Source organism: Lissotriton helveticus, chromosome 2_1 (assembly GCF_964261635.1).
Source record: "Lissotriton helveticus chromosome 2_1, aLisHel1.1, whole genome shotgun sequence".
Lineage (NCBI taxonomy): Eukaryota > Metazoa > Chordata > Amphibia > Caudata > Salamandridae > Lissotriton > Lissotriton helveticus.
In genome coordinates, this window is record NC_136059.1 from 1,255,919,916 (window position 1) to 1,255,945,354 (window position 25,439).

Here is a 25,439-nt window from a genome sequence, read left to right on the forward strand (position 1 = left end):
ATCACACAATTTGAGATCTGTTCTCAGGTCAAGTACATTACAGTTGGGTCTAGTAGATTATTCAAGTTACTAGACCTGCAGGTCTAGTAAAAATTTTAGGATTTTTGGAGCCCAGTTTATGGATATATGTTTATAGTATTTACACTGTGGGCGATAGAAATACTATTATATTGTGGTCAATTCCAAGTAATGATATACTGCAATCTGTGCTGTGTACTTTTGTAATGGATTGTGCCAGATATTTTCCAAATATATATTGCAACTTAAAACCAATAAAAACAGTTTTTAAAGAAGAAAATGGAGACCATTCCAGACCCAACCGGTAGATGTCAGAATAATGCACAGCACATGAAGCCACAAAGGATTCACATTGCAAAAATAACATCCATCTATAGCTCTCAAAATGAAGAGGATGTTCATTTAGATTTACAAAGGAAAAGGTAGTTGCAACTTACGGAGAAAAGGGTACAAAAATATGGATGAGTAATAGGATGCATATTGCCTTATAAATCTTAGGACAGAAACTTGTGTAAGATTAAAAACAATTAAGGGTGACAAGTGAAGGCCCATTTCTCAAGCAGCAGATTAGGTGGCTCAATATCAGTCTTTCCATCAGAAATTGTATACGAAGATATTGATACTACAAAAGCGGAGGCAGAACTACCAGAGGCAGATTAAGATAGATACCCTAAACCCTAAAGATGGTTAGGTAGTTTGAACTGCGCATCTTGATGAATTTTTAACTCCCAATAATGGATTTACCTGGTGGGAAAGAAACAGAGATGCAATCCTGTTGGATTTTTTTTTTTTAAAGTCTACATTGTCGAGAGACACTATCAATCAGACCCATGAAATAAGATGGTTACAAGTAAACTGTACACCTAAGATAGATATATATATATATCTCAAACCGGAGAAATTCCAGCTCCCAACGCGCTCCAAGCCTGTGCAGGCAACAAAGGGTGGAATCAGGCCAGTAGCAATTACCATTAAACAATAGGGTGCCGCACTCCAGGATATCATAGTTGTCATGAATTTATTAACACCACTAACAACAACACGTTGTGTCGAAATACGTTGGTGTTAATAAATTAATGACAACTACGATATCCTGGAGTGCGGCATCCTTTTGTTTAAAAAAATATATATATATCTATATAAACAAACATACATACATATACATATATATATATATATATATATACACAGAGATATATATCCTCCAAATCTGGTAGAGGCCTCAAAATCAACTGAGCCGGGGGTTTACAATTTCTGTGATGTCCGGTTATTTTAATGTATCCAAAGCTACGGTTAATATCAAGGATAGAATTGATATAACCATTGACTGCATTGTGAAAGATGTGTTCTATCTAAGGATCAAGATTACTAGTGAGGTTGGAGAGATCAAGCTCAACTAACAATTGCCTGACCCTTGTACACAATTCGCATAATCTACCTAACAGACTTGTTAGGCAACTTAATATCGTCAAAATGATTCTACTACAATTATTTTAAATCGATCCGTGATGTTATTGGTCTTCAATTCCTTTTTGCTTAGATTGGAGTCTGCCACAGGCAGGTTTTTCAGACAGAAAAATAACACCAGGTGCAGAATGCACACCGGTGGAATGTGGGCTTCAAGGGACAGCACACAGGAGGCTTCAGGTTTGTCACCAGGACAGCCAAAATGGCTGAATTTTCCTTCAACATGTGCATTAATGATTGAATTCCCTAGTCTGCAGTATTGATGTTTCCAATCTATTTACCTGGAAAACAAAACGTTAAAACATTACACAAAAAGTAGTCTAAGGCTATGATGATTATGTTAGCTTTTCTAAGGAAAAATGCAGCAGGAGGTACACTTTCTGAAACATTTATATTGGATTGTATTCGGGGATCGGAGACCAAAACATTCTAGTATTTTTGACCATCAATCAAGGTCCTACTGTGCAGAAAAAGCAACTAACTGCACACAGCATTACTAGTCTGAATGTAGAGCTAATGCATCTAGAAGGGCAGCGAGACCCATTAAGAAATACTTCAACATTGTTTAGGTCAGTTATTTGACATTTCCTACTAACAAGGTTGAGGAGATAAAATACTCCTTAATATTTTCAGAAGCTTTCAAGCCACATTAAAGTAATAAATTATGCTAGACAGTTCATGTATCTGTTGGTTGGCAATCTAAATGGGTGGAATACCAGTAAGCAAATCGGGTGGGCATGTTAAAACAGCTGTGAGCAGATTATTGTGGCAAGAGGCAATAATCACAAAAGGCAACCCATAGCCAAGACTACTTCAACACACAAAAAAATATACATTAAGAACCAAGTGTCCTGTATAAACAGTGTGGAATGCTTCAATTACAAAACGAAAAGATATATGCCTCCATAGTCTTAACACAAAATAAAACCCATTTGAAATACAATAACTCCAATCAGTGTGCAGTATGTGGAACATACTTTAATAGAGCTTCTTTTGTAATAGCATTTAACATACATACCTTGAAGAGTGAGTAATCGCAGCCAGACATTAAATTACTAGAAACTTGGATATGATTGTATAAACTATAGAAAAAAAGAAAAGTATTAGTAAAGGTACATGGAGGAAAACAAAAAATACTATTTAAATAACAGAAAACAGTTCACTGTATTAGACCCAGGTTCAGGATTCAACAAACTCACCCGTTCTGTTAAATTTGCCCTCCATAACAATTTTCCTTACTCCTTCCAGCAATAGTGGAGTACAAATAGGCTGTCTTCTGGCATGAATAAGAAAACCATGATTGCAAACCCCCATTACAGCTAGCAAGATGAACAAATTACTTACCTTGGGTAACACTTTATCTGGTATATACAGTATCTGACTGTGGATGCCTCACCTTTTGAATATACCCCATGTGCAGCATTCCACAGAAACATTTCTCCATAGCTCTCCCATGTCGACAAACACGTCATAATATCACGACTCCGTGTGACGTCATTGAGGTCCTAAGACGACCTGCTCGGTGTGCTGACATAAGTTTCTGCCCATTTTTATTCTGTGCCTTCGAGGCGAACGGGTGAACCAACATTAATGAAATAACCACAAGCAATTGCATTGCCAAGTCAATAGCATAGTCATGAGTTATAAAGAAAATCTCATAAGAAACATTCCATATAAAAAATATACAAACGTATTTTCGATGTAAGCAGACAGGCAACGGGGAAGCAGGTGGGTCAGTGAGGAATCCACAGGCAGCTACTGCATCCACCAGAAAAAGCGTTACCAAAGGTAAGTAACTTTCTCTTCTGTTGGATAAATCTGCCTGTGGATTCCTCACCTTTTGAACAGAATACCCAAGGAATCCCAGAGGAGGGTGTCTGCCCGACTATACCAAAAAAACATCTAACACAGAACGAGCAAAATAACCGTACATCCTCACTTCCGAATCCCATCGATAATGCTTTGCAGAAGTGTGGAGGCCCAAGTTGCCGCATTGCAGATGTCAATCACAGGAAGACCTCTAGACAAAGTAGAAGTTGAAGATTTAGCTCTGGTAGAATTAGTTCTAATCCCTCAGTTGGCTCCTTCTTAGCCATGGCGTAGCAGATAGAGATGATCAAGATTATCCAGGATCACCAGCTCTCTTGTGGACTGCTTTCCCCTTCATCTTGCCCACATATCCAACTAACAGCTGCTCGTCAGATCTGAACTCACGGGTTCTGTCCATGTAGAAACTCGCAGCCCTCTTGGGGTCTAAACAATGAAGTCCCTTCCCCTCCTTTGAAGGATGTAGGGAAAGGTAAAAAGTAGGTAAGGTAATGGATTGTCCCAAGAGGAACGGAGTGACCACCTTAGGCATAAAAGCAGCTCTGGTCCCAACCACCATCTTATCTGCATGGAGGATGTGAAGGGAGGCTTAGAACTAAGGGCCTGCAACTCACTCACCCTTCTAGCAGACTTAATAGAAGCTACAAATATAGTTTCAACTGTAAGAAGCCTCAAAGGGCAATTATGCAAGGGATTGAAAAGGAGACCAATAAGAAATGTAAGTACAAGATTAAGATCCCACTGAGGCATTTATAAATGGAGTGGGAGGAAACTGCTTTATGAGACGTTTAATAAATCTCATGACTATAGGAGACTTTAAAAGTGAAGGCTGATCCAGCAAACAAATAAATGGTGATAAGGCGGATAGATACCCTTTAACTGTTGCAACAGCGCAACCTTGCTGCGTGAGGAATAGCACAAAACTTGAAACATCTGATAAATGGGCTTTCAAAGGGTCAACTGATTCCTCTGCACACCATTTAACAAATTTTGCCCACCTGCCAGCACAGACCATCTTGGTGGTGTCTTTTCTGGCCGATAAAGGAATATGCTACTTACCAGTATGCATCTGTTCTTGGCATGTAGGGCTGCTGATATTCATATCTGTGCATAGATCGCCGCCTAGTGTTGGGTCCGGATGATTGCACATTGTTGTCCTGGAAGAGTCTTCAAAGTATCACAAGATAGGTGGCTCCTCCCCTGGACTACAGTGCGCATGGGCATCCTCTCCATCCTCAGATTGTTTTTCGCCATTGTGGCAGAGATGCAGTATAGTACAGTAAGAGATGTCCATGCAAAGAGTGTATGCTGCAGCTGCAACAGGCACCGGGGAGGCGGGTGGGCGATATGAATATGAGCAGCCCTACATGCCAAGAACAGATGCATACTGGTAAGTAGCATATTCCGTTCGAGGCATGTGGGCTGCTGAATTCATATCTGTGCATAAAATGTATAGCAGTATCTCCCTTAGCGGTGCCTACCTGTGTTAGCTGCAGCAGTCTGGAAAAGAGTTTTGAGAACAGCCTGTCCTACAGCAGCTTGCTGTTTTGAATGTACATCTACACAATAGTGTTTTGTAAATGTAAGTGTGGTTGACCATGTGGCTGCTCTGCAAATTTCGTGTAAAGGAATATTTCCTAGGAAAGCCATGGATGCCCCTAGCTTACGCGTGGAATGCGCTCTAGGGGGGACTGTTAAGGTGCGTTTTGCCTTTATATAACATATTTGTATGCACTTAACTATCCATCTGGCTATGCCGGATTTTGAAATAGGGTTACCCTTGTGTTGAGGTGAGAAGGCAACAAACAATTGTTTTGTTTTGCGAAATGTTTTAGTTCTGTCTATGTAATATAGCAGAGCTCTTTTGACATCAAGGGTATGCAACGCCCTTTCAGCTACTGTTTGTGGGTTCTGAAAGAACACTGGCAGTTCAATAGTTTGATTTAAATGGAAATGGGATACCACTTTTGGCATGAACTTAGGGTTTGTTCTAAGAACTACTCTATTTGCATGTACTTGAATGAATGGCTTTTGAATAGTTAGGGCTTGCAGCTCACTAACTCTTCGAAGCGAAGTAATGGCAATAAGGAAAGCCACTTTCCAAGGAAGTAATTGTAGTTCGCATGAGTGTAGTGGCTCAAAAGGTGGTCCCATTAGTCTGGTTAAAACAACGTTTAGATTCCAGACTGGTGATGGTGGGTGTCTTGGAGGAATTACGCGTTTAAGTCCTTCCATAAACGCTTTAATTGCTGTCACCCTGAATAGTGAAAGGTGTTGCCTGTTTTGCAAATATGCTGCTAACGCAGCTAGGTGTATTCTGATGGACGAAAAAGCTAAATTGCACCGTTGGAGGTGCAATAGGTAGCAAATGATGTTTTGAGTGGAAGCATCAAGCGGGTTATTGTTATTGTTATTACAATAAATGACGACACGTTTCCACTTTGCTGCATAGCATGCTCTGGTAGTGGGTTTCCTTGCCTCTTTGATAATATTCATGCAGTCTGGGGGCAAGTTGAGGTATCCAAGTTCTAGGATTTCAGGAGCCAGATCGCTAGGTTCAGCTGTTGGGGATCTGGGTGTTGGATTTCGCCATGGTTCTGCGTTAGAAGACTGGGTGTTAGTCGTAGTCTTTGATGAGGCACCACTGACAGTTCTAGGAACGTCGTGTACCATGGTTGTCTCGCCCAGTGGGAGCAACTAGGATTAGCGTCAGGGAATGTTGGCGCATTTTGCGGGCCACCAGCGGTATTAGTGGAGCTGGGTGAAAAGCGTACGCAAATTTGCCTGACCAGTTCATCCATATCGCATTGCCTTGCGACTGCGGATGTGGGAACCTGGCGGCAAAGTACTGGCATTTTGCGTTTTCGCTTGTGGCAAACAGATCTATTTCCGGGTGTCCCCACTTCCGGAAGAATGGTTGGAGCACTTTGGGGTGAATTTCCCATTCGTGCATCTGTTGGCTGTGCCTGCTTAAGAGGTCTGCCACTTGGTTGTCCTTGCCTGGGAGGTGTTCTGCCATGAGAAAGATGTTCCTCTGAATGGCCCATTTCCACATTGCTTGAGCTAGGTGCGACAGCTGTGGTGAGTGTGTTCCTCCCTGTTTCTGAATGTAATACATAGCTGTCATGTTGTCCGTCCGGATCAACACAGCTTTCTTGCGTAAGTGTTTCGCAAAAGCTTTTAGGGCTATAAAGATGGCCATCAATTCTAGGAGATTGATATGCATTTTCTTTTGCTGAACAGTCCGGAGTCCCTGCACTGTGTAGTGTAGGACATGGGCTCCCCATCCTAGTAGGGATGCCACCGCTGTTAACACTATTTGTGGGACAGGCTTTTGGAACAGTCGACCTTTGCAAAGGTTTTGTGGATTCCACCAATGCAGAGAGTTGTATGCACGACTGGTCACCAACACTAGGTCTTTTAGTTGCCCGTGAGCCTGGTTCCACTGCCTTGCTAGGCATTCTTGTAGCGGACGCATATGTAGTCTGGCGTGAGGGACTATGAATATGCACGAGGCCATCATGCCTATTAGCTGCATAAACACTCGAGCTGATAGTGAGTGTTGGGGTCTGAACTTTTGTATTAGCGTTTGCATTCCCTGGACCCGTGCTTGGTTGGGATATGCTTTTGCTGAAAGTGTATTTATTGTCGCTCCCAGGTACTGTTGGACGTGGCAGGGTTGTAGGTGTGACTTTGGGTAGTTTAGTGAGAATCCTAAACTGTGCAGTAGGTGTATGGTCTTTGACATGTTGTCGGCACATTGCTGGGCTGTTGGCGCGTGTATTAGCCAGTCGTCCAGATAAGGGTACACGTGTATGTGTTGCCTTCTGAGATGTGCCGCTACTGTAGCTACACATTTGGTGAACACTCTTGGAGCTGTTGTCACCCCAAATGGCAGGACTTTGAATTGGTAGTGTTGCCCTTGAATGGTGAACCTCAAATACTTTCTGTGAGCAGGGTGTATTGGTATGAAAGTATGCACCTCTGAGGTCTAAAGTTGCTAGGAAGTCTCCCTGTTGGAGCAATGGTAAGACTTGCTGGAGAGTGAGCATGTGAAAATGCTCTGACAGAATGTAGAGGTTGAGGGACCTGAGGTCCAATATTGGTCTGAGAGACCCGTCCTTCTTTGGAATTAGGAAGTATAGGGAGTATACTCCTGTTCCCTGATGTTGCAGTGGGACTGGTTCTATGGCCCCCTTTTGCAGCATACTGATGACCTCTTGCTGAAGTAACGTGATATGTTCCTGTGACATAGGACGGTGCACGGGTGGTATGTTGGGTGGAGTTGAGGTGAACTCTAGGCAATAGCCATGTTGGATAATTTGCCTGACCCACTTGTCTGTGGTGATATTTAACCAGACTTGTTGAAATTGTTGTATTCTTCCCCCGACTGGTGTTATGTGGTCTGGGGTGAGTGTCAGGAAGTCACTGCTTTGTGTTAGTGGAGGATCTATTTGCATTGCCTCCACGACCTCTGCCTTTGGTATTGTTTCCTCTATAACCACCCCTGCTGGTATTTTTGTTATATGTGGATTGTGTGTTAGTTTTGTAGTTGGAGGATTGCTGTGATGTTCCTCGCGCTCCTCCTCTATAATTGGAGCGACGAAAGGAGCCCCGGTGTTGTTGGGACTGGAGAGCTCCCATAGATTTTGCTGTTTATGCATCCTTTTTCATTTTGTCCAGAATTGAATCAACTGCTGGACCAAATAAAAATTCTGGGTTAATTGGCTGATTAAGAATTGTAGATTGGACATCATTCTTAAAGCCTGATATGCGAAGCCATGCTTGTCGCCTTATTAGCACGCTGGTATTGATGGATCTGGCAGCTGTGTCTGCAGCGTCTAGTGCACACTTAATGGATGCATTGGTGATGAGCTTTCCCTCTTGTATAAGTTCATCTGCCTGCTGTTTGTAGGGATCAGGTAAGTGTTGGAGAATTTCTTCCAAACTGTCGTAGTGTGCCCTATCATATCTGGCTAGCAAGGCCTGTATATTGGCTATTCTCCAGGAGTTTGCTGCCTGAGCCGCCACTCTTTTGCCAGATGCCTCAAATGTCTTAGATTCCTTGTCTGGAGGTGGAGCCTCACCAGTAGTCTGTGAGTTTGCACGCTTACGTGCGTTTGATACCACTAAGGAATCTAGGGGTAGCTGTCCTTTGATTTATGTAGGATCTATAGGTGCAGCTCTGTATTTTTTCTCAATTCTTGGGTTTATGACCCGGGCCCTAGCAGTGTCCTTAAAAATGTCACCTGCGTGTTTTAACACCCCTTTTAGCATTGGGAGTGTTTTAACGTGTCTTTCAGATGTTGTGAGTGTATCAAGGAGGAAATCTTCCTCAATAGCATCAGAGTGCATATCTACATTGTGGTAGGTTGCTGCTCTATCTAACAGAGAATTAAATGCAACTGTATCCTCTGTGGGTGATGGCTTAGTAGGGTATACTGCAGGGTCTGTAATGGGCAGAATCCCTTCATTGTCTGGTTCCCCTCCTGTACCCCATGGCTGTGTGTCTGGGTCAGTATTTGGGTTTTGTGGATACCCAAAACCTACATCTGCGTCCTGATCTTCATCAGGGTTGTAGTCAGAGCGTGTTGGTGAGGTTGGGGTATAAGGAGTAGTAGGCATAGCAGGAGTGATAGGTTTAAAGAGGATAGGAGAGGTAGCACAGTCTCTTTTTCTTTAAGGGGATTTTGGAAACGTCTTCTGTTGGTAGAGACCTTTTCTTTTTAGTAAACACAGTCACTTTACCAGTTTTTGGATCAATGTGGGTTTTTGACTGGTTCTCTGTGGAGGGATCTGGGTGAAGATGCTCCTCTTCAACAGTCCTTGGTTTTGGTGTTACAACCTTTGGTTTTTGTTTCTTCGGGTCGATGGTTTTTGGTACCTCGACCGTTTTAGGTGGTTGTATCGCTTTTGGTTGTTTTTCAACGGGTTTTGTTGGTTGAATGACCTTTGCTGGCTTCACAACTTTTTTCGGACCGAGCGGTGTTGTCGGTTCGAGAGTCTCTTTATGTTGTTTTGGAGCCTGCTGTTTCGGATCGACGCCGTTTTTCGGGGCGATGGACTTTGGCTCGACCGATTTCTTTTCGTCCACCTTCGGTTTCGATTGGACGTTAGTTTTGGGCGTGGGCCCTGTTTTGTCGTCGACTGGTTTGTTCCCCTTGTCGATACCGGAGGCTGATTTGCTCGATTCGACGTGCTTTTTGGGGATCGATTCGACGTGCTTTTGTTTTTGCGTCGAATCGACGTGTTTTGGCTTGGAGGTCGACTCGACGGCCTTTGGTTTGGAGCTCGACTCGACTGCTTTTGTCTTCGATGTCGACTCGACGGTTTTTGGTTTCGAGGGTACTGTGGCCTTCGGGTCGACGCCTTTAGGCTTTGATACCTTCGGGTCGACGTAATTCGGTCTGAAGACGGTATTGTTGACAAGTTTCGGTTTTGATGGAACCGATGTTGTGTGACGTGTCTCAGAGGGCTCTTTCGATATGTTCTTAGCCGGGCGGTATGGCGGGGCTGTAGAACGAGGTTGTTGGTCTCGGCTAAGGCCTGCTGGCGACGCCTTGACCTGAGTCTCTGATAGAGGTGTAGTGTCTATATGGGGCGGTGTACTCACGGTTCGCCCCTCGCAGTCATCGGAGTCGTCTTCAACTGCTATGATGTCCTGATCATAGTCTTCGAGATCGACAACTAGTTCTCCCTCTTCGGGTTAATATTCGGAGTCGGGCTCAGAGTATTGTCCGTCGTCTCGGTCTGAGTCTTCGGCGCTTGCTAGATCGTCTTCGTCCCCGAAGATGTTATCGGGCTCCGGCGCCGATCGTTGCATTTCTTGCCTCGCCGCCCGTCTATTCCGAATAGTCTTTTTTGATCGGAATTGGGCACAGGCCAGGCAACTATCTTCGTTGTGATCTGGAGATAGGCATTTGTTGCACACTGGATGTTTGTCTGTGTGCGGAAATTTCGAGTGCACTGAGGGCAGTACTTGAACTGACTTCGTTCCATCGACGGTCGGTCCACGTGGTGTCGAGAAGGCCTCACGGCCCGATTCGACGACTGGAGTGCAACCGAGTTGTAAAAAGTGTATCGGCACAGAGCGCTTAACAATACCGACGGTATCCGAAGGCCTTCTGGCCTTTTGAGAAGTTTTCTCGATTCCGAACTTGGAGAGTAGGAAAGTACATCCGAACCCAATTGCGGAGAAAAACAATCTGGGGATGGAGAGGATGCCCATGCGCACTGTAGTCCAGGGGAGGAGCCACCTATCTCGAGATACTTCGATGACTCTTCCAGGACAACAATGTGCAATCATCCGGACCCAACACTAGGCGGCGATCTATGCACAGATATGAATTCAGCAGCCCACATGCCTCGAACATAGTGTTCACCACATAATGTTTCATTCTCCCACCTGTTTCATCAGGTGGGAGAGAGAAAGAACTCAGGTTGCCCCGTCCAATCTCCAGGCATGAAAGTGCAGGCTCTGGTGGTGGTGGTGGTGGTGTAGAACCTGCCCCTGCAACCGCGAGAGGTCTGCGCTGACAGGGAGACGGAGTGGAGAGCACAATAAAATGTAAAGAAGGTCCATGTATTACACGCTCCAAGGCCAATCTGGGGATATTAATTTGACTTGGGCGTGGTCTAGGCAAATCTTCCTCAGAACTGGAACGCATCACTCAACGCTCCCTGCATCTGATACTGGAGGTTGCAGAACGAAGGTCAGTGCACATTCTCCTGAGTGACAAACAGGTCTAACTGAGAAATCCCCCACATCACGAAAATTTGCTGTATCACTTCCGGATGGAGATGCCACTCGTGATTGGCTAAGTACTGCCGACTGAATGTGTCCGAGGAATTCATAACTCCGGCCAAGGGATTTGCAATGATGCAAATCTGATGGTCCAGAGTCCAGGACCAAAGCAGCAGAGCTTCTCTGCAGAGAAGATACAACCCTGCTCCTCCCTGTTTGTTGATAACTACATTGTGGTAGTATTGTCTGTTAAGACCTGAACTGATTGGCCGGGAAGGGAGGAAGGCCTTGAGAGACAGACGTATCGCCCGCAATTCCAGAAGATTGATGTGCAACAATCCCTTCTTTGGAGACCAAAGACCTTTGACCTCCAGAACACCCTGATGAGCTTTCCACCCTAGAGCGGAGGCATCGTTTATCACTGTAGCTACCGGAGGAGGGTGAAACGGCGTCCCTTTAGACAGTTCGGCAGACTCAACCCACCATTGCAGTATTTGTGTTCATTCACACAGGCCATAAAGATACGACTCACCATGGGAGTTCTAGGACTCTCTAGATCACATGACCAAACAGAATGCTAGCTATGGCTGTAAGAGTTAGAGGTTTGGTCTGCTAGTAACAGTACACTGCCTCCCATACCATGAATGAACGCCATCAAGATACGACTCACCATGGGAGTTCTAGGACTCCCTAGATCACATTACCAAACAGAATGCTAGCTATGCCTGTAAGAATTAGAGGTTTGGTTTGCTAGTAACAGTACACTGCCTCCCATACCATGAATGAACACCATCAAGATACAACTCACCATGGGAGTTCTAGGACTCCCTAGATCACATGACCAAACAGAATGCTAGCTATGCCTGTAAGAGTTAGAGGTTTGGTCTGCTAGTAACAGTACACTGCCTCCCATATCATGAATGAATGCTAATGTTTAGTTTTTTACATTGTTGTATATTTCTATCCCTACGTGAAACAGGACTATGACTTGAACGCTGCAACTACGTATTTCTTTGACTTATCGCAAAATTAATAAAGAGGGCTGATGTTTTTTTACACTGATTTTGACACTGGGGCACTTTCTATTAATCTTTTAACTTTGTTTCCTCACTCTCAGTACTTTGGTTACTACCTCACTTTTCGTAAACCCTGGTCCTGAGTCTCACTAAATCGCAACTCCCCACTTCCACTGACTATCACCCTATTCAACCCCTGAACTATTTTCTCCGCCTTGCCCTCATGCCATGCTCCTTGGCTAAATGTTAACCCTTGCTATTAATTCCCATTGTATTCTCGCGCCTCTTCCTCCCTCCACTTTCTTGTCCCAAACTGTTCACAACCAGTCTATACTATTATCACAGCCTCTTCTATATTTTGTCTCTCCATTATTTTATTTTATTTCTTCTTCAAATCTACTTCCTCTTTTGCCTTTCCAGCCACACCACTTCGGGTATTGATTGTATACACCTGCTCTGTTGAATCTTTGTAAATAACTATCCATTATTGGTTGCCGCACAACAAAACATTTTTTCCGAATGAACAGCCCTGAAGAAGCCCCAGGCCAGAAGGCCAATGTGAGGGGGCAAAACACGTGTTGGCCGTTTAATGTTGCCTTTTATTTCAGGGATTCATGACCCGTCATTGTTGTGCATGACTCGGAATCTTCAAATGAGTCAAGCAGCTTACACTATTTCAGGTAGCAATAAATTGGAATTCTTTCCACTAAAAGAGTGATTACTTTGACTTGTTCTGGCAGATCCTAAAGCTAAGTACCAATAATGGAGAAGGGGTCTCCCATTGTCGAGAAAAAGTGAACCACATCATACATGCTCTATTAATGCAGGATTGCTAAGGATATAGAACCATTACCCTCCATTCTTTGGCAGCTCTGAGAAATGGCCCTGGAGATCTTCAGGCAACTTTGAAAAGAACTCCCTTGCCGCCTTCATTAAGGCATGCACACATCGCCCACACAAACAAGTAGCGCTCGTATATTTGAGGGCCATACTTCCAGATGAGAAAATCTTTGTCGACTGCTCTACCCTCTTAGATTTCATGTCCCTGGTGACAATTTGGAAGAAGAAGCCTGAACCACCAACTCTCAGGAGTGGGGTGAGTAGATAACATTTAGGATACCCTTAAGTAGGCTTATGCCTTCTGGCAACTGATCTAGACACTGCAGCAAAGGACATCAGCGTTTGCCATATCTCAAGGATGGGCTCTGTCAAAGCTTCATTAAAGGGTAACAGCGGTTCTGAAGATAAAGCAGTGGAATGAAGCACTTCTGTTAATATGTTGGATTTCAATTCTGCAGAAGGGAGAGGCAACTCCAACATATCTGCAGCATTTGTATTACCACATGATAGGAAGTGACCTCAAGAGATGCCAAACCTCAGGGTAGGTATCCAAACCACTGGCCTCCTCTAAACCCTATAAATCCAGATCCAATTCTACAATCTCCTTCTTCAACACCCTCATGCTCTTCCAAATATCTTTCTTCGTCCAGCAATCTCTGCGCCTCCCTAAGGGATCTGATCTTCAGCATTAAAGCGCCGTTAAGTTCGGTACTGCAGCCAGAGGCTGATTAGAAGGGGGTGGAAACAGAGAAGTCTGACCTGGATGACACATCGTCGGTTTGGATGTAGACCGCACTGGTGAATGTTTGTGCAGTGTTAAAGACTCACCTTCCTCCAGTGGCAACAGCGTCAACTGTCTCGGCGTCAACGGAGGGCAGGCCACCTGAGTCATGGACATAAAAGGCAATTTCAGGTGCCTGTTAAAAATGGGCCAGAAATCCTCTAAGAGAATAAGAATGTGTACTGGGGACAGCAGGCGCACCAAATGGAGTTGCAGCGGTCGTAAAAATGCTAAACATAGCATGCAGAAAGGAGGAAGGATAGGATCCAGGAATGCCGAATACTCTTGCTCCTGATTCGAGGGCATTGATGCCTGCCATGGCAGAGGGGCCACTGGATCCGAATTTGGCTCCAATAGAGGTCTTTCCGTCAGAGCCATTGACCTCGAAGCTGGAGAAACCCTTGGAGATGGAGTCAGAGATTTATTTGCTCTTTCTTTCCAAGCCTTTGGATCTGGGGATGCTGACCTCGGTGAACCACCTTTAGAAGAAAGTCGTCAAGACTCATGACGCCGCTTCTTACGTTTTTTTTTTTTAGATGACCTCAAAGTACGGGGAGGCGGAAACTCCGAAAGTTTGCCTTCGCCACGAAGAGCTTCACCTCCCTTTCCTTCATGGTCTTCCGGTTCATCTGGCGACATGATGAGCAGGCTTCTACGTCATTGTCAAATGACAAACTCCAGAGATAATCTTCAAGCAGGTCAGTGATGAACATTTGACTGCCACATTCCCTGCAAGGCTTAAAAGCAGACTTCCTCGTAGGAGACCTCTTCACCAGCAACAAAGTTGCACCTATCGAACAGAAGAAATCTCCCTTAAAGTCCGTCTACTCCGCCCGCGACACTAGAACAAAGGTCATGAATATGAACTGGTAAATTCAACCCGAAGAATCTGTATATGTAACATGGAGGTGCCCAAAAAAATTAGAAAAAATCTGGGGCCATAGAGGAAGTTTCATTATAACAGGTGAATGGTCCAAATTTGTGACTGGGTGCTGGCTATGAATAGATAGTGAGCCCTACAACAAAATGAATGTGGTGAGGTGGAATAGAAAAAGGGAAGAATTGTGTATGTGTTTTTGTAATTAAGTTAACTGAACAGGAGTTTAAAGGTCACTGTAAGGTGGCAAGTACAAGCGTAAACATGTGAAGGGTGATATGCCAGTTTTTGGTTTCTTTGTTTGAAAATCAATACACATTTTTCTTCTTTTTTTTAAAAAGGTTAAGTAGCATCACTTATGGTCCAAGGAATAAATGGTGGGTTGTCTATCTCAGGTTTTGAATTATGAGGAAAGCAATATTACTGTGTGTATACTTAAACCGCACGATCAGGACATCATACCATAACAGGACCCCAAAACTGAAACACCTATGTGTGAAAACTGGCCAATAGTGGTTTGAAAAACATAAAATACTACACAATAGTAGACAACTATTGAGACTGGATGGCTGAGGAGTGGTCATGGGGTCGAAATAAGCTGCAAGGTGCTTAACTGTCACAGAATAAGGCACTGTGAAAGAAGAATAACCCTCCAAAGAGTTGAACATATGGTGAAAACAACCAAAAAACTTGGAGGACAGGCCTGAACTCCATCATGGTTCAAGAGTGAGCAAGGTAGTGCACTAGAAAATCTATAAATTAAGGCAGTTCACCAAACAAATTAAACATGGAATCTAACTGAGGTATACTGGAAGGCAGAGTAAAAACAGAGAAGAGGATTAAGAATTAATGTAGTGAATTGTTTGTGCAATACCAGTTGCAAATCTAGTTCGCTTTCTCCCAAAATTGCCACCCCCCGGTCTGAACTTCTTTCTACTCAGACATCGCACCTCCCACCGTCCATGTAAACTCCTCAGACATGCCACCGACCAACCCCTAACTGCGGCCAGACGCATAATCATCTAACACTAGTGCCAGCATTGATATTAAAGCAGCCGCTGCATCCCCCCACTGCAGCTCAGTTCTCATCCACTCACCTATCAAAGGCTGGTGGTGCCCTTAATTTCAGACTCCAACGTCAGAAACCAGATCATCCCAAGCCTCTCCGTTCCCTCTCTCCCTACCCCCTCAGGCCTCATATTGAGCATCCACCCAACACAACCCTTACAGAAGCGGTCCGACCTCGCTAGTAGTCCCGTCCCCCACTACAACCACTTGTCCCAGGTACTACCATAACGCACCTAGGCCGCAAAGACCCCGACAATAATCAGCCCAACCGACGTCTTAAACGACACACCTTTCACCATGTCATTCTCCCCCAACCCCCTCACCTCACCCTACGTTAAACCGTACGGCCCGAACTCCTTCCTGATCAGTCTCCCCCCCAACCTCTCTCTCCCAAAGCGAAAAAAACCTCAAACACAAACTGATCAGGCAATTCCCCGAATCACTCTTTGCTGACCTTTACCATTGTTCCACCAAAGGCCAAGTAAAAATGGACCTCATCTTTCACACGGAAAGCCCCGACAGGTGGAATTCCATCCTGAGAGCACAACTCCACATCTCCAAAACCATCAGTACTCCCCATAGCTGCAAACTATCTTTCTCCACCCCTAACCGGAAGGCGCGCTGTGGGAACACCTTTGTGACCATTTACTCCAATGGCACAGTCTTGATTCAAGCCAACAGTATCAACCTGGAGTCATTCGATCTCCTCTTTCCCTCTCTGAGGACTACCCTCACCCGCACGCAGCCTCCCCTCCCATCGGTCCCCTCCCATCGGTCCCCTCCCATCGGTCCCCTCCTTCCTCGACAACCAGTCCCCCCACCAGAACATCCACGCCATACCCCCACCCGCCCCCACCAACACTCACGCTCCGTCTCGACTTCGAGCATTACCGGGCGACCACAACACCCAAGCTAAGTCTCCCAAGCACCCCCCCACCCTTATAAGAAACCAACCACCACATCATGACCCCACCCACCCTCCCTCCAATACCACAACCCCGACCGACAGCACAACAACCACCAAAAGTAAGCCAAACACTCTCAGATCTTCGCCCCTCCGTGAAGACCTCACCAAAATCCCCCCCACTCCTCCCCAAGAAGAGACAGGGCGCCAACTCTCCCTGATTGAAAGCCAAGTGGCTACTATAATACAGGACCTGAAAGTCATCCTAAGCAACCTCGCCACATGTCATATGCCGTCTTTAAACCCCCACTTGACCCCTATCACCCCCACCCTCTCTCACCAAACCACTCCGAAGGTTCCGCGGCCCAGCTGTACCTCACCCCCCCCCCTCTCGAACCGAACTACAAGACCCAATAGAACTGTGGAAGCCACGTCGCCTGTCGAAGCGACCGAGCTGGCCTCCTCGTACACCACCCCATCTTCGCACCCCCCCCAATCCTCGATCCAAGTAATCACTGGACTCAGAAGTTATCACCCCATCCGGAAACCCCCTAAACCCCCACCCTCCCTCATCAACATCCCAACTATCACCCTCATGAACGAACCAAAAGAAGAGTCACCCCTGACCAACTGCATGCTCATTAACTGCAGGTCAGCTACTAAACATGCCACGGAGTTAGCGGAATCCATCCTCAAACATGGCATTGATATAGCCTTCATCACAGAGACTTGGCTGAACGACACCACTCCTCCAATCATGGATATGCTTGTACCCCCGGGCTTCTCTATAATCAACAAAGATAGGCCAGACCAGAAAGGTGGGGGACTAGCAATCATTCACAACAACAACCTATCTGTGACGGAAATTGACACGTTCAATTACAACTCCTTCGAATGCCTAGCCACCAACATTATCACCAGTAACAATAATTCACTACTCTGTCATCTCCTATACCACCCTCCTGGCAACACCCCCTCGTTCATGGAACACTTCTCAGACCAGGTCGCCCACTGCTCTCTACGAGACAGAAACAACCTAATTCTTGGAGACCTCAACATGCACTGGAATGATTTAAACAGCGCACCAATACAAAACCTGAACGAACTATTACAGAGCAACGACCTCACCCAGTACTGCTCAGAAGAAACCCTAAACAAAGGTGCAATTCTGGATGCCATCATCGCCCAACATAACGTAATCACATTAGACCGCATCCTACCTGTCGACTGGTCAGACCACCACTTAATCTTATTCCGCATCTCCCAACCGATCATGCGCCAACCTCCCATCCAAGACCCTCCCACATGGACAAGAAACCTAACACAGATCAACATGGATGACCTGGAAGAAAAAATAACCACTCTCCTCCCCACCCCCCAGGTTGGTCTCTCCACAACAGACCTCACATCCCACTACAACACAACCATGTCCTCTATCCTAGACCAACTTGCCCCCCTGAAACTGAAAAAATCCAGGAACATCCCCTCCAGATCCTGGTTCAACAAGGACATTAACAACGAAAGGAGGCAGCTTAGAGCCACAGAATGTCTATGGAGAAAGGATCCCTCTGCTAACCTCTGCGAAAAACTCAAAACTGCAAGAAGAGTGTACAAAAAACATATCATTAAGGAAAAAACCAGTTTCTTCTGCACCGCCCTCGACAATGTGAAAAACAGGCCAAAAGAACTCTTTAACATCATCAAGCAGCAAACCTCCAAACCCTCTTCAACCCCAGTGCAGGCCTCCAAAGTTCTATGCGACAACTTTGCAACCTTCTTCAACGAAAAAATCAACAAGATCGAGCAATCACTCGGCACCATCCTCAATCACGCCTCTAAAAACTCAGCCCCAGCAATTGAAACCACCCCTAGCTCGCGTCCCACTAAAACCTGGAGAACCTTCGACCTCGTACCTGTAGCTGAGATTCTCAATCTAATCTCCTCCTCCAAACCCTCTTCACACATCCTCGACCCTGTACCCTCTCAACTGACCAAAAAGCTGAAACTCTCCCTCGCACCACGATGGTGCGAAATCATAAACAGTTCCTTAAAAACTGGCATCATACCAGATTGTCTCAAAGTCGGACAAGTCACACCTTTACTCAAAAAGCCTGGCCTAGACCCCAACGACCTGAACAACTTCAGACCGGTTTCCAATCTCCCCTTCCTAGCCAAACTCCTCGAAAAATGCGTTCTCCAGCAACTGAATTGGCACCTGGACAATATCAACCTGCTAGACCAACACCAATCAGGCTTCAGAAAAGGATGTAGCACTGAAACTGCGATCCTTAACATCGTGGATGACATCCTCAAATCCCTTGACTCTGACCAATGTTGCCTACTCATTCTCCTAGACCTCTCGGCAGCCTTCGACACTGTGGATCACAATCTTCTCATCAAGGCTCTCAAAGACCGAGTAGGTGCAGACGAGGTGGTCCTTCAATGGTTCTCTTCCTTCTTTCATGGTCGCTCCCAAAGGATAAAAATCAAATCCTTTACATCCGACCCACTCCCCGTCAACAGAGGCGTCCCCCAAGGCTCAGTACTCTCTCCTCAACTGTTCAACATATACATGGAACCCCTCACAACCATCCTACAAAAAGCCAACATACCCTTCCACCTATATGCTGACGACACCCAGATCTACCTGGAAACCTCCTCCATTAATGACATCCTAAGACTCAACAACACTCTCAAAGAAGTTCAACAATGGCTTGCCACAAACCACCTTAAACTTAATCATGAAAAAACCGAAATCCTCCTTATCTCCAACAAAGATGAAAACCCGCAAATTAGAGAGTGGCTGAAAGCTATAGATGCTCTCAATGGCAATCTCACCCTGGCTAACTCAGTAAAATCTCTAGGAATCACCCTCGACCAAAAACTAACCATGACAAATCACATCATGACCTCTGCCAAGAGTGCCTTCCTTAATTTGAAGCTCCTTAACAAAATCAAACCTTTCATCCCACCCACGGACCTCAAGCAAGCCACCCAATCACTGGTGTTATCTAGACTGGACTATGGGAATGCAGTTCTCTCCGGTACAGCTCTCTCCCGCCTAGCCCCCCTCAAAAAAACTCTCAACGCGGCTGCCAGAATGGTCACCGGAGTCAAAAAGTACGACCACCTATCTCCCGCACTCAGAGAACTAAAATGGCTCCCAGTGGAATTGCGTGCCAACTTCAGAACCGCCTGCCTTACTCACAAAGCCTTACACACAGGGAAACCAGAATACCTGGCCTCCAAGCTCAAGAAAGCCGGCCAGTCAAGAAACCTTAGGAGTTCCAACACCCTCCTTCTAATCCCTCTGAAAACACGCAAGCAAAAAACTGCAGCTCGTTCTTTCGCAGGAAACGCACCCAAAATATGGAACGCCATCCCGGTTGACATCAGGACTACTCTCTCCTTCATAAAATTCAAAAGACTCCTAAAAGACTTATACCTCAACCGTACCTTCCCAAACTGAAATCCGAAGTGCACAAGCTGACACCTTGCTGCCAACAGACAATTGCTACAACATTCCCATCCTCATCCACGCCCTTTAACCCCCTACTCTCCTCCACTCCCGGAGGGAAACGGAGCTCAGGACTTTACCCTCGGATCGAAACTACATCGGAACCACTCTACCTCAATGTGCTCCGAGGGACGCACAGCACACTGGATCTGTTGATCACTTACGCTTTCTTGTTCCTCTTTTATGTGGTTTTCTACTCGCTGTAAAGCGCTCTGATACCTTCGGGTCTGGCTAGCGCTATATAAAACCTCTTAAATAAAAATAAAATAAAATCTACAGTGTGGCAGTTTGCTTAGGAGAAGAGCAAAATGGTATTCAAAATTAAAATATCGTATGGAGCTATAGCAAATTAATGCAGGGAATAAACCAGTTAATGGAGGAGGTGGTGATAGAATGATAAATCCCCTAAATGAGTGCAACTGCTGTATCGAGCTGGAATGCACTTACCTCTGAAACGGAGCTAAGAGTCCCAGGTAGGTCCTCCGCTTTATTGGAGTCCGATCTACTTTCATGACTTTTTTTTATACTGGAGTGGTTGCCTGCATGGATAAGAGGACTGGTACTTCCAGACATGGAAATGTACTACATGGCAACACTACTACAAGGTGTGCGTGCACAGGTTACATAAGCATAAATGGGAAAAATGATCACCAAGTGCAACGCATGAACGTGTATCCCCAGAAGCCTTTCTAATGATGGGAAGAAACACTCAAATGACACTTTGCACTTAAGCAACCAGAAGCGGTGTTAGAAGAAGGAAGTCAGGAGGGAGCATAGAGGCTCAGTGCATTAGACAGACCATACAACTAAGGCATATTGAAATTGTTTAATAGGAGCTGAGAATGGGGATTGTAGCAGGATATGTAGAACATGTGGTAATGTCTGGAACACTAACTGTTTCTATATCAAGTTTATTTTATTTGCGTAGTTTGTTTCTATACGATGCCTGTATGTTGCTAATAGCTAATTGTTATGGATTTATAAAATCTGTTAAAAAAATATATCTTAGAGATGCCCCCTGAAAAACGACCAGCCTCCATCACAAGCAGTAGCGGCTGGTGACATTTGTAAGTGGTAGGCGGAAAATAAATTTTATAGAGCACCGTAGCGAGCGAGCGAGCCCCAAAAGCCAAAGGGGGGAAAATTTAGAAAAAAGAGTGGACAAATGGTGAATTTTCAAGCACTGTTGAGCAGAAGGGTCACGGTACAGTGGAGAATAATGAAGGAGGAGAAATGGGTCAGCTCCTAGTGAATAGCAATTCGAATATTCCCAAATTGAAGAAAGTCAAAAGCAAACACAGAACAGCACTGCTCCAAATAACTGTTCGAAACTAAAAGTAAAATGAAACAAACACCTTTGGGAAAATACAAAGTAGCGTTATCGTCTATGGGAGGGTGCGATGCTCAATATTTAAGTTGATAAATTACTATCATTAATTTGGTTAATGGCAACAACCTGTTTTGATGAGGAGAAGAAACGTCAAATGGCAGCATTTTGTGATATATAAAATAAAATACAAGTTTCTGATCTTATTATAACTTCTCCCTTTCGCTAAACTAAACTGTTGTAGTCGCCACACATTTGGGTACACTTATCAATTATGTGATCACACGTGAGTCTGCGCCAGTCCCAGCAATCACCCTCCAACTTCCGGACCTCAAGCGACTATTCGCCCCCACACTTATGTCTGTTCTCCCTGGCTCGGACTGTGTGCACGGTGCTTTCCACGGTATGGACGCCACTGGTAGGCAACCCGATACAAAAGGGGATGATGGACGGAGCATTTGAGCAAATCAAACACTCACCCCCAGTCAACTGATCTGGGTTTAGTCCATCACCATTCTTTAGCCCACTCAGCCACCCCATTTCAGACATGGCTATATGCAAATCAGTCTGACCCTGTGCCTCATGGGAACAGTCCAGCCCGAACTGCCAAGCCATGTCTTCCATGGACCGGAAACAAGCATCCTGGGACCGGTTTCGGATTCATAATCCTCATCAGCCAGGCTATCTTGAATCCAGTGGCCAAGTGAGCAAGGGACTCACGTCTGAGCATACCCTGCCACACTTAGGGCGAACAAAGCGATACAAAAGGGGATGATGGACGGAGCGTTTGAGCAAATCAAACACTCACCCCCAGTCAACTGATCTGGGTTTAATCCATCACCATTCTTTAGCCCACTCAGCCACCCCATTTCAGACATGGCTATATGCAAATCAGTCTGACCCTGTGCCTCATGGGAACAGTCCAGCCCGAACTGCCAAGCCATGTCTTCCATGGACCGGAAACAAGCATCCTGGGACCGGTTTCGGATTCATAATCCTCATCAGCCAGGCTATCTTGAATCCAGTGGCCAAGTGAGCAAGGGACTCACGTCTGAGCATACCCTGCCACACTTAGGGCGAACAAAGCGATACAAAAGGGGATGATGGACGGAGCGTTTGAGCAAATCAAACACTCACCCCCAGTCAACTGATCTGGGTTTAATCCATCACCATTCTTTAGCCCACTCAGCCACCCCATTTCAGACATGGCTATATGCAAATCAGTCTGACCCTGTGCCTCATGGGAACAGTCCAGCCTGAACTGCCAAGCCATGTCTTCCATGGACCGGAAACTAGCATCCTGGGACCGGTTTCGGATTCATAATCCTCATCAGCCAGGCTATCTTGAATCCAGTGGCCAAGTGAGCAAGAGTCCCTTGTTCACTTGGCCACTGGATTCAAGATAGCCTGGCTGATGAGGATTATGAATCCGAAACCGGTCCCAGGATGCTTGTTTCCGGTCCAGGGAAGACATGGCTTGGCAGTTCGGGCTGGACTGTTCCCATAAGGCACAGGGTCAGACTGATTTGCATATAGCCATGTCTGAACTGGGGTGGCTGAGGGGACTAAAGAATGGTGATGGATTAAACCCAGATCAGTTGACTGGGGGTGAGTGTTTGATTTTCTCAAACGCTCCGTCCATCATCCCCTTTTGTATCGCTTTGTTCGCCCTAAGTGTGGCAGGGTATGCTCAGACGTGAGTCCCTTGCTCACTTGGCCACTGGATTCAAGATAGCCTGGCTGATGAGGATTATGAATCCGAAACCGGTCCCAGGATGCTTGTTTCTGGTCCAGGGAAGACATTGCTTGGCAGTTCGGGCTGGACTGTTCCCATGAGGCACAGGGTCAGACTGATTTGCATATGGCCATGTCTGAACTGGGGTGGCCGAGTGAGCTAAAGAATGGTGATGAATTAAACCCAGATCAGTTGACTGGGGGTGAGTGTTTGATTTTCTCAAACGCTCCGTCCATCATCCCCTTTTGTATCGCTTTGTTCGCCCTAAGTGTGGCAGGGTATGCTCAGACGTGAGTCCCTTGTTCACTTGGCCACTGGATTCAAGATAGCCTGGCTGATGAGGATTATGAATCCGAAACCGGTCCCAGGATGCTTGTTTCCGGTCCAGGGAAGACATGGCTTGGCAGTTCGGGCTGGACTGTTCCCATAAGGCACAGGGTCAGACTGATTTGCATATAGCCATGTCTGAACTGGGGTGGCTGAGGGAACTAAAGAATGGTGATGGATTAAACCCAGATCAGTTGACTGGGGGTGAGTGTTTGATTTGTTCAAGCGCTCCGTCCATCATCCCCTTTTGTATCGCACTGGTAGGCAACCAGCAGTTTGAGCACCGGACGTCCTCGCACCTGTGGCTGAGCTGTAGGCAGCAGCCATGGGAAAGCTTGGCTCGCTTGGTCTCGAGGGGGCATGGCTCGAGCTTTCATCAAGTGGCTCGACCACTATTAAATAGTATCCGGGGAAGTTTTTGGCCAAGGTGGAATTTTAAGGCACGTCATATCAAAAATGCCAAGGGAAGATGGCGAGTGAGAGTGTACACGTGTCGCACTCCACCAGCCTGCTTGCTTACATTCAGGATCTCCCGGTGCCCCTACACCTGCACTGCTCATGGGCTCGTTTTAACAGTAGTAATTAGTAATGCACTAGCCAAACAAAAACCAGCGTTTTACCATAAAGTATTTCTGAGCCATCATCACTACCGGCGGCACTGCCCTGCAGTCGCGCCCAGCATTACGGGCGACGGGGTAGCACTCGCGACGACATGAGGGGATGAGGGGGGAGCTGGGAGGGGTTTGGAAACAACACATAAATATATTTAAAATAAAATAAAGTAAAAGTAAACTTACCGTCCGGAGACTCCGTCCAAACTCCCGCCGTCCTGGTTCAAGTCCTGCTGCAGCACGTCATCAGGAAGGCGGCGCGGCAGGCAGCCTCCCTCCCTTCCACCGCCTCGTTTTTGATAGGTGCGGCCGGCTGCCCCAGGCTACGTCATTTTCTCTCTATATGCTGCTGCTGCAGCATACAGAGAGACAGGGAGAGTGAGTGGGTGGTGTTACTCGAGGGCAGGGGGGAGTGGCTTGGGGAGTGGCTTTCCCACTGTTGTTAATACGGTCTGTTTGGGCGGCCTCCAAGCCACTCCCCCGCCCTCGAGTAACACCCCCACTCTAAACCAGGAAGTTATGCTTTCTCGCTGTGCGAGAAGGCAGAAACAATGGTAGTTATATAATATTACGGCAATAACTAACATTTGTTTCTGCCTTCTCGCACGGCGAGAAAGCAGGGGGGGCGGCGCCCAAATGCCCCCATGGAGGAACCGCCACTGATCACAAGACATGTTTCCGGACCGTTGGGGTGGGAGCCTTCGCTCCCTGGGCTCAGAAACAAAGCCTTTCCTGGGCGGAAGTCACACCTCCCCAATGTATGGAAGAGCCTTCTGTAGCAGAGGAGCTTCAAAAGCCTTGCTGCCTTTGTAACGGGACCCCCAGCCTCTCCTGCTATCAGGAACAGGCCTCATCCCTGTCTCCCCTCCTTCCCAGTGGGAAGACAGGCGGGAAAAATTAGAACAGCCCAGAAGGTGTGCCCACCTCTGCTAACCCCACCCCTCAGGTGGGGGAGGAGAGGTGAAACCCTCACTTCAGTGCCCGCCATCTTGCAGATGGCAGGCACTCTCCAATCAGTGTGAGGGATTGTGCCTACTCCCACACATGGGGTGTAGCACACCAAGGATGAAGTCACCCTAAGGTAGAGAGTCACCCTAAGGTAGAGACCCCCCCCCAAAAATGCCCCCTAAATACAGTATTTAGGGGCGGCCTTGAACGAATAGTTTTCTTACCTGTCGGTGTAGTTTTGCAGCTTGAAGATCTTTCTGGATTCACTATGCTGTGCATTATTCCGCGGTCTTGTGGTTGGGTCCGGATTCGTAGTCTTTTCTTTGTTTTTTTTTTGTTTTTTTCTTAGCCCAGGTGGGCGTCGGCGTCACACCCCCTTGGGTGTATTTCCGGTGACGTCGGCATGCTTCCTGCGGAAGCTCCCACTCTTGG

At 46.1% G+C, this 25,439-nt stretch overlaps 1 protein-coding gene across 1 annotated transcript in view; it reads right to left on the bottom strand.

The window, feature by feature from the left end:
• Window positions 1-25,439, bottom strand: part of EIF4E (eukaryotic translation initiation factor 4E) — a 262,801-nt gene that overhangs the window by 118,623 nt on the left and 118,739 nt on the right. Inside the window, exon 4 of the mRNA XM_078676211.1 lies at window positions 2,504-2,567. Within this exon, the coding sequence (XP_078532337.1) occupies window positions 2,504-2,567 (64 nt within the window). The remainder of the gene's footprint in view (window positions 1-2,503; window positions 2,568-25,439) is intronic.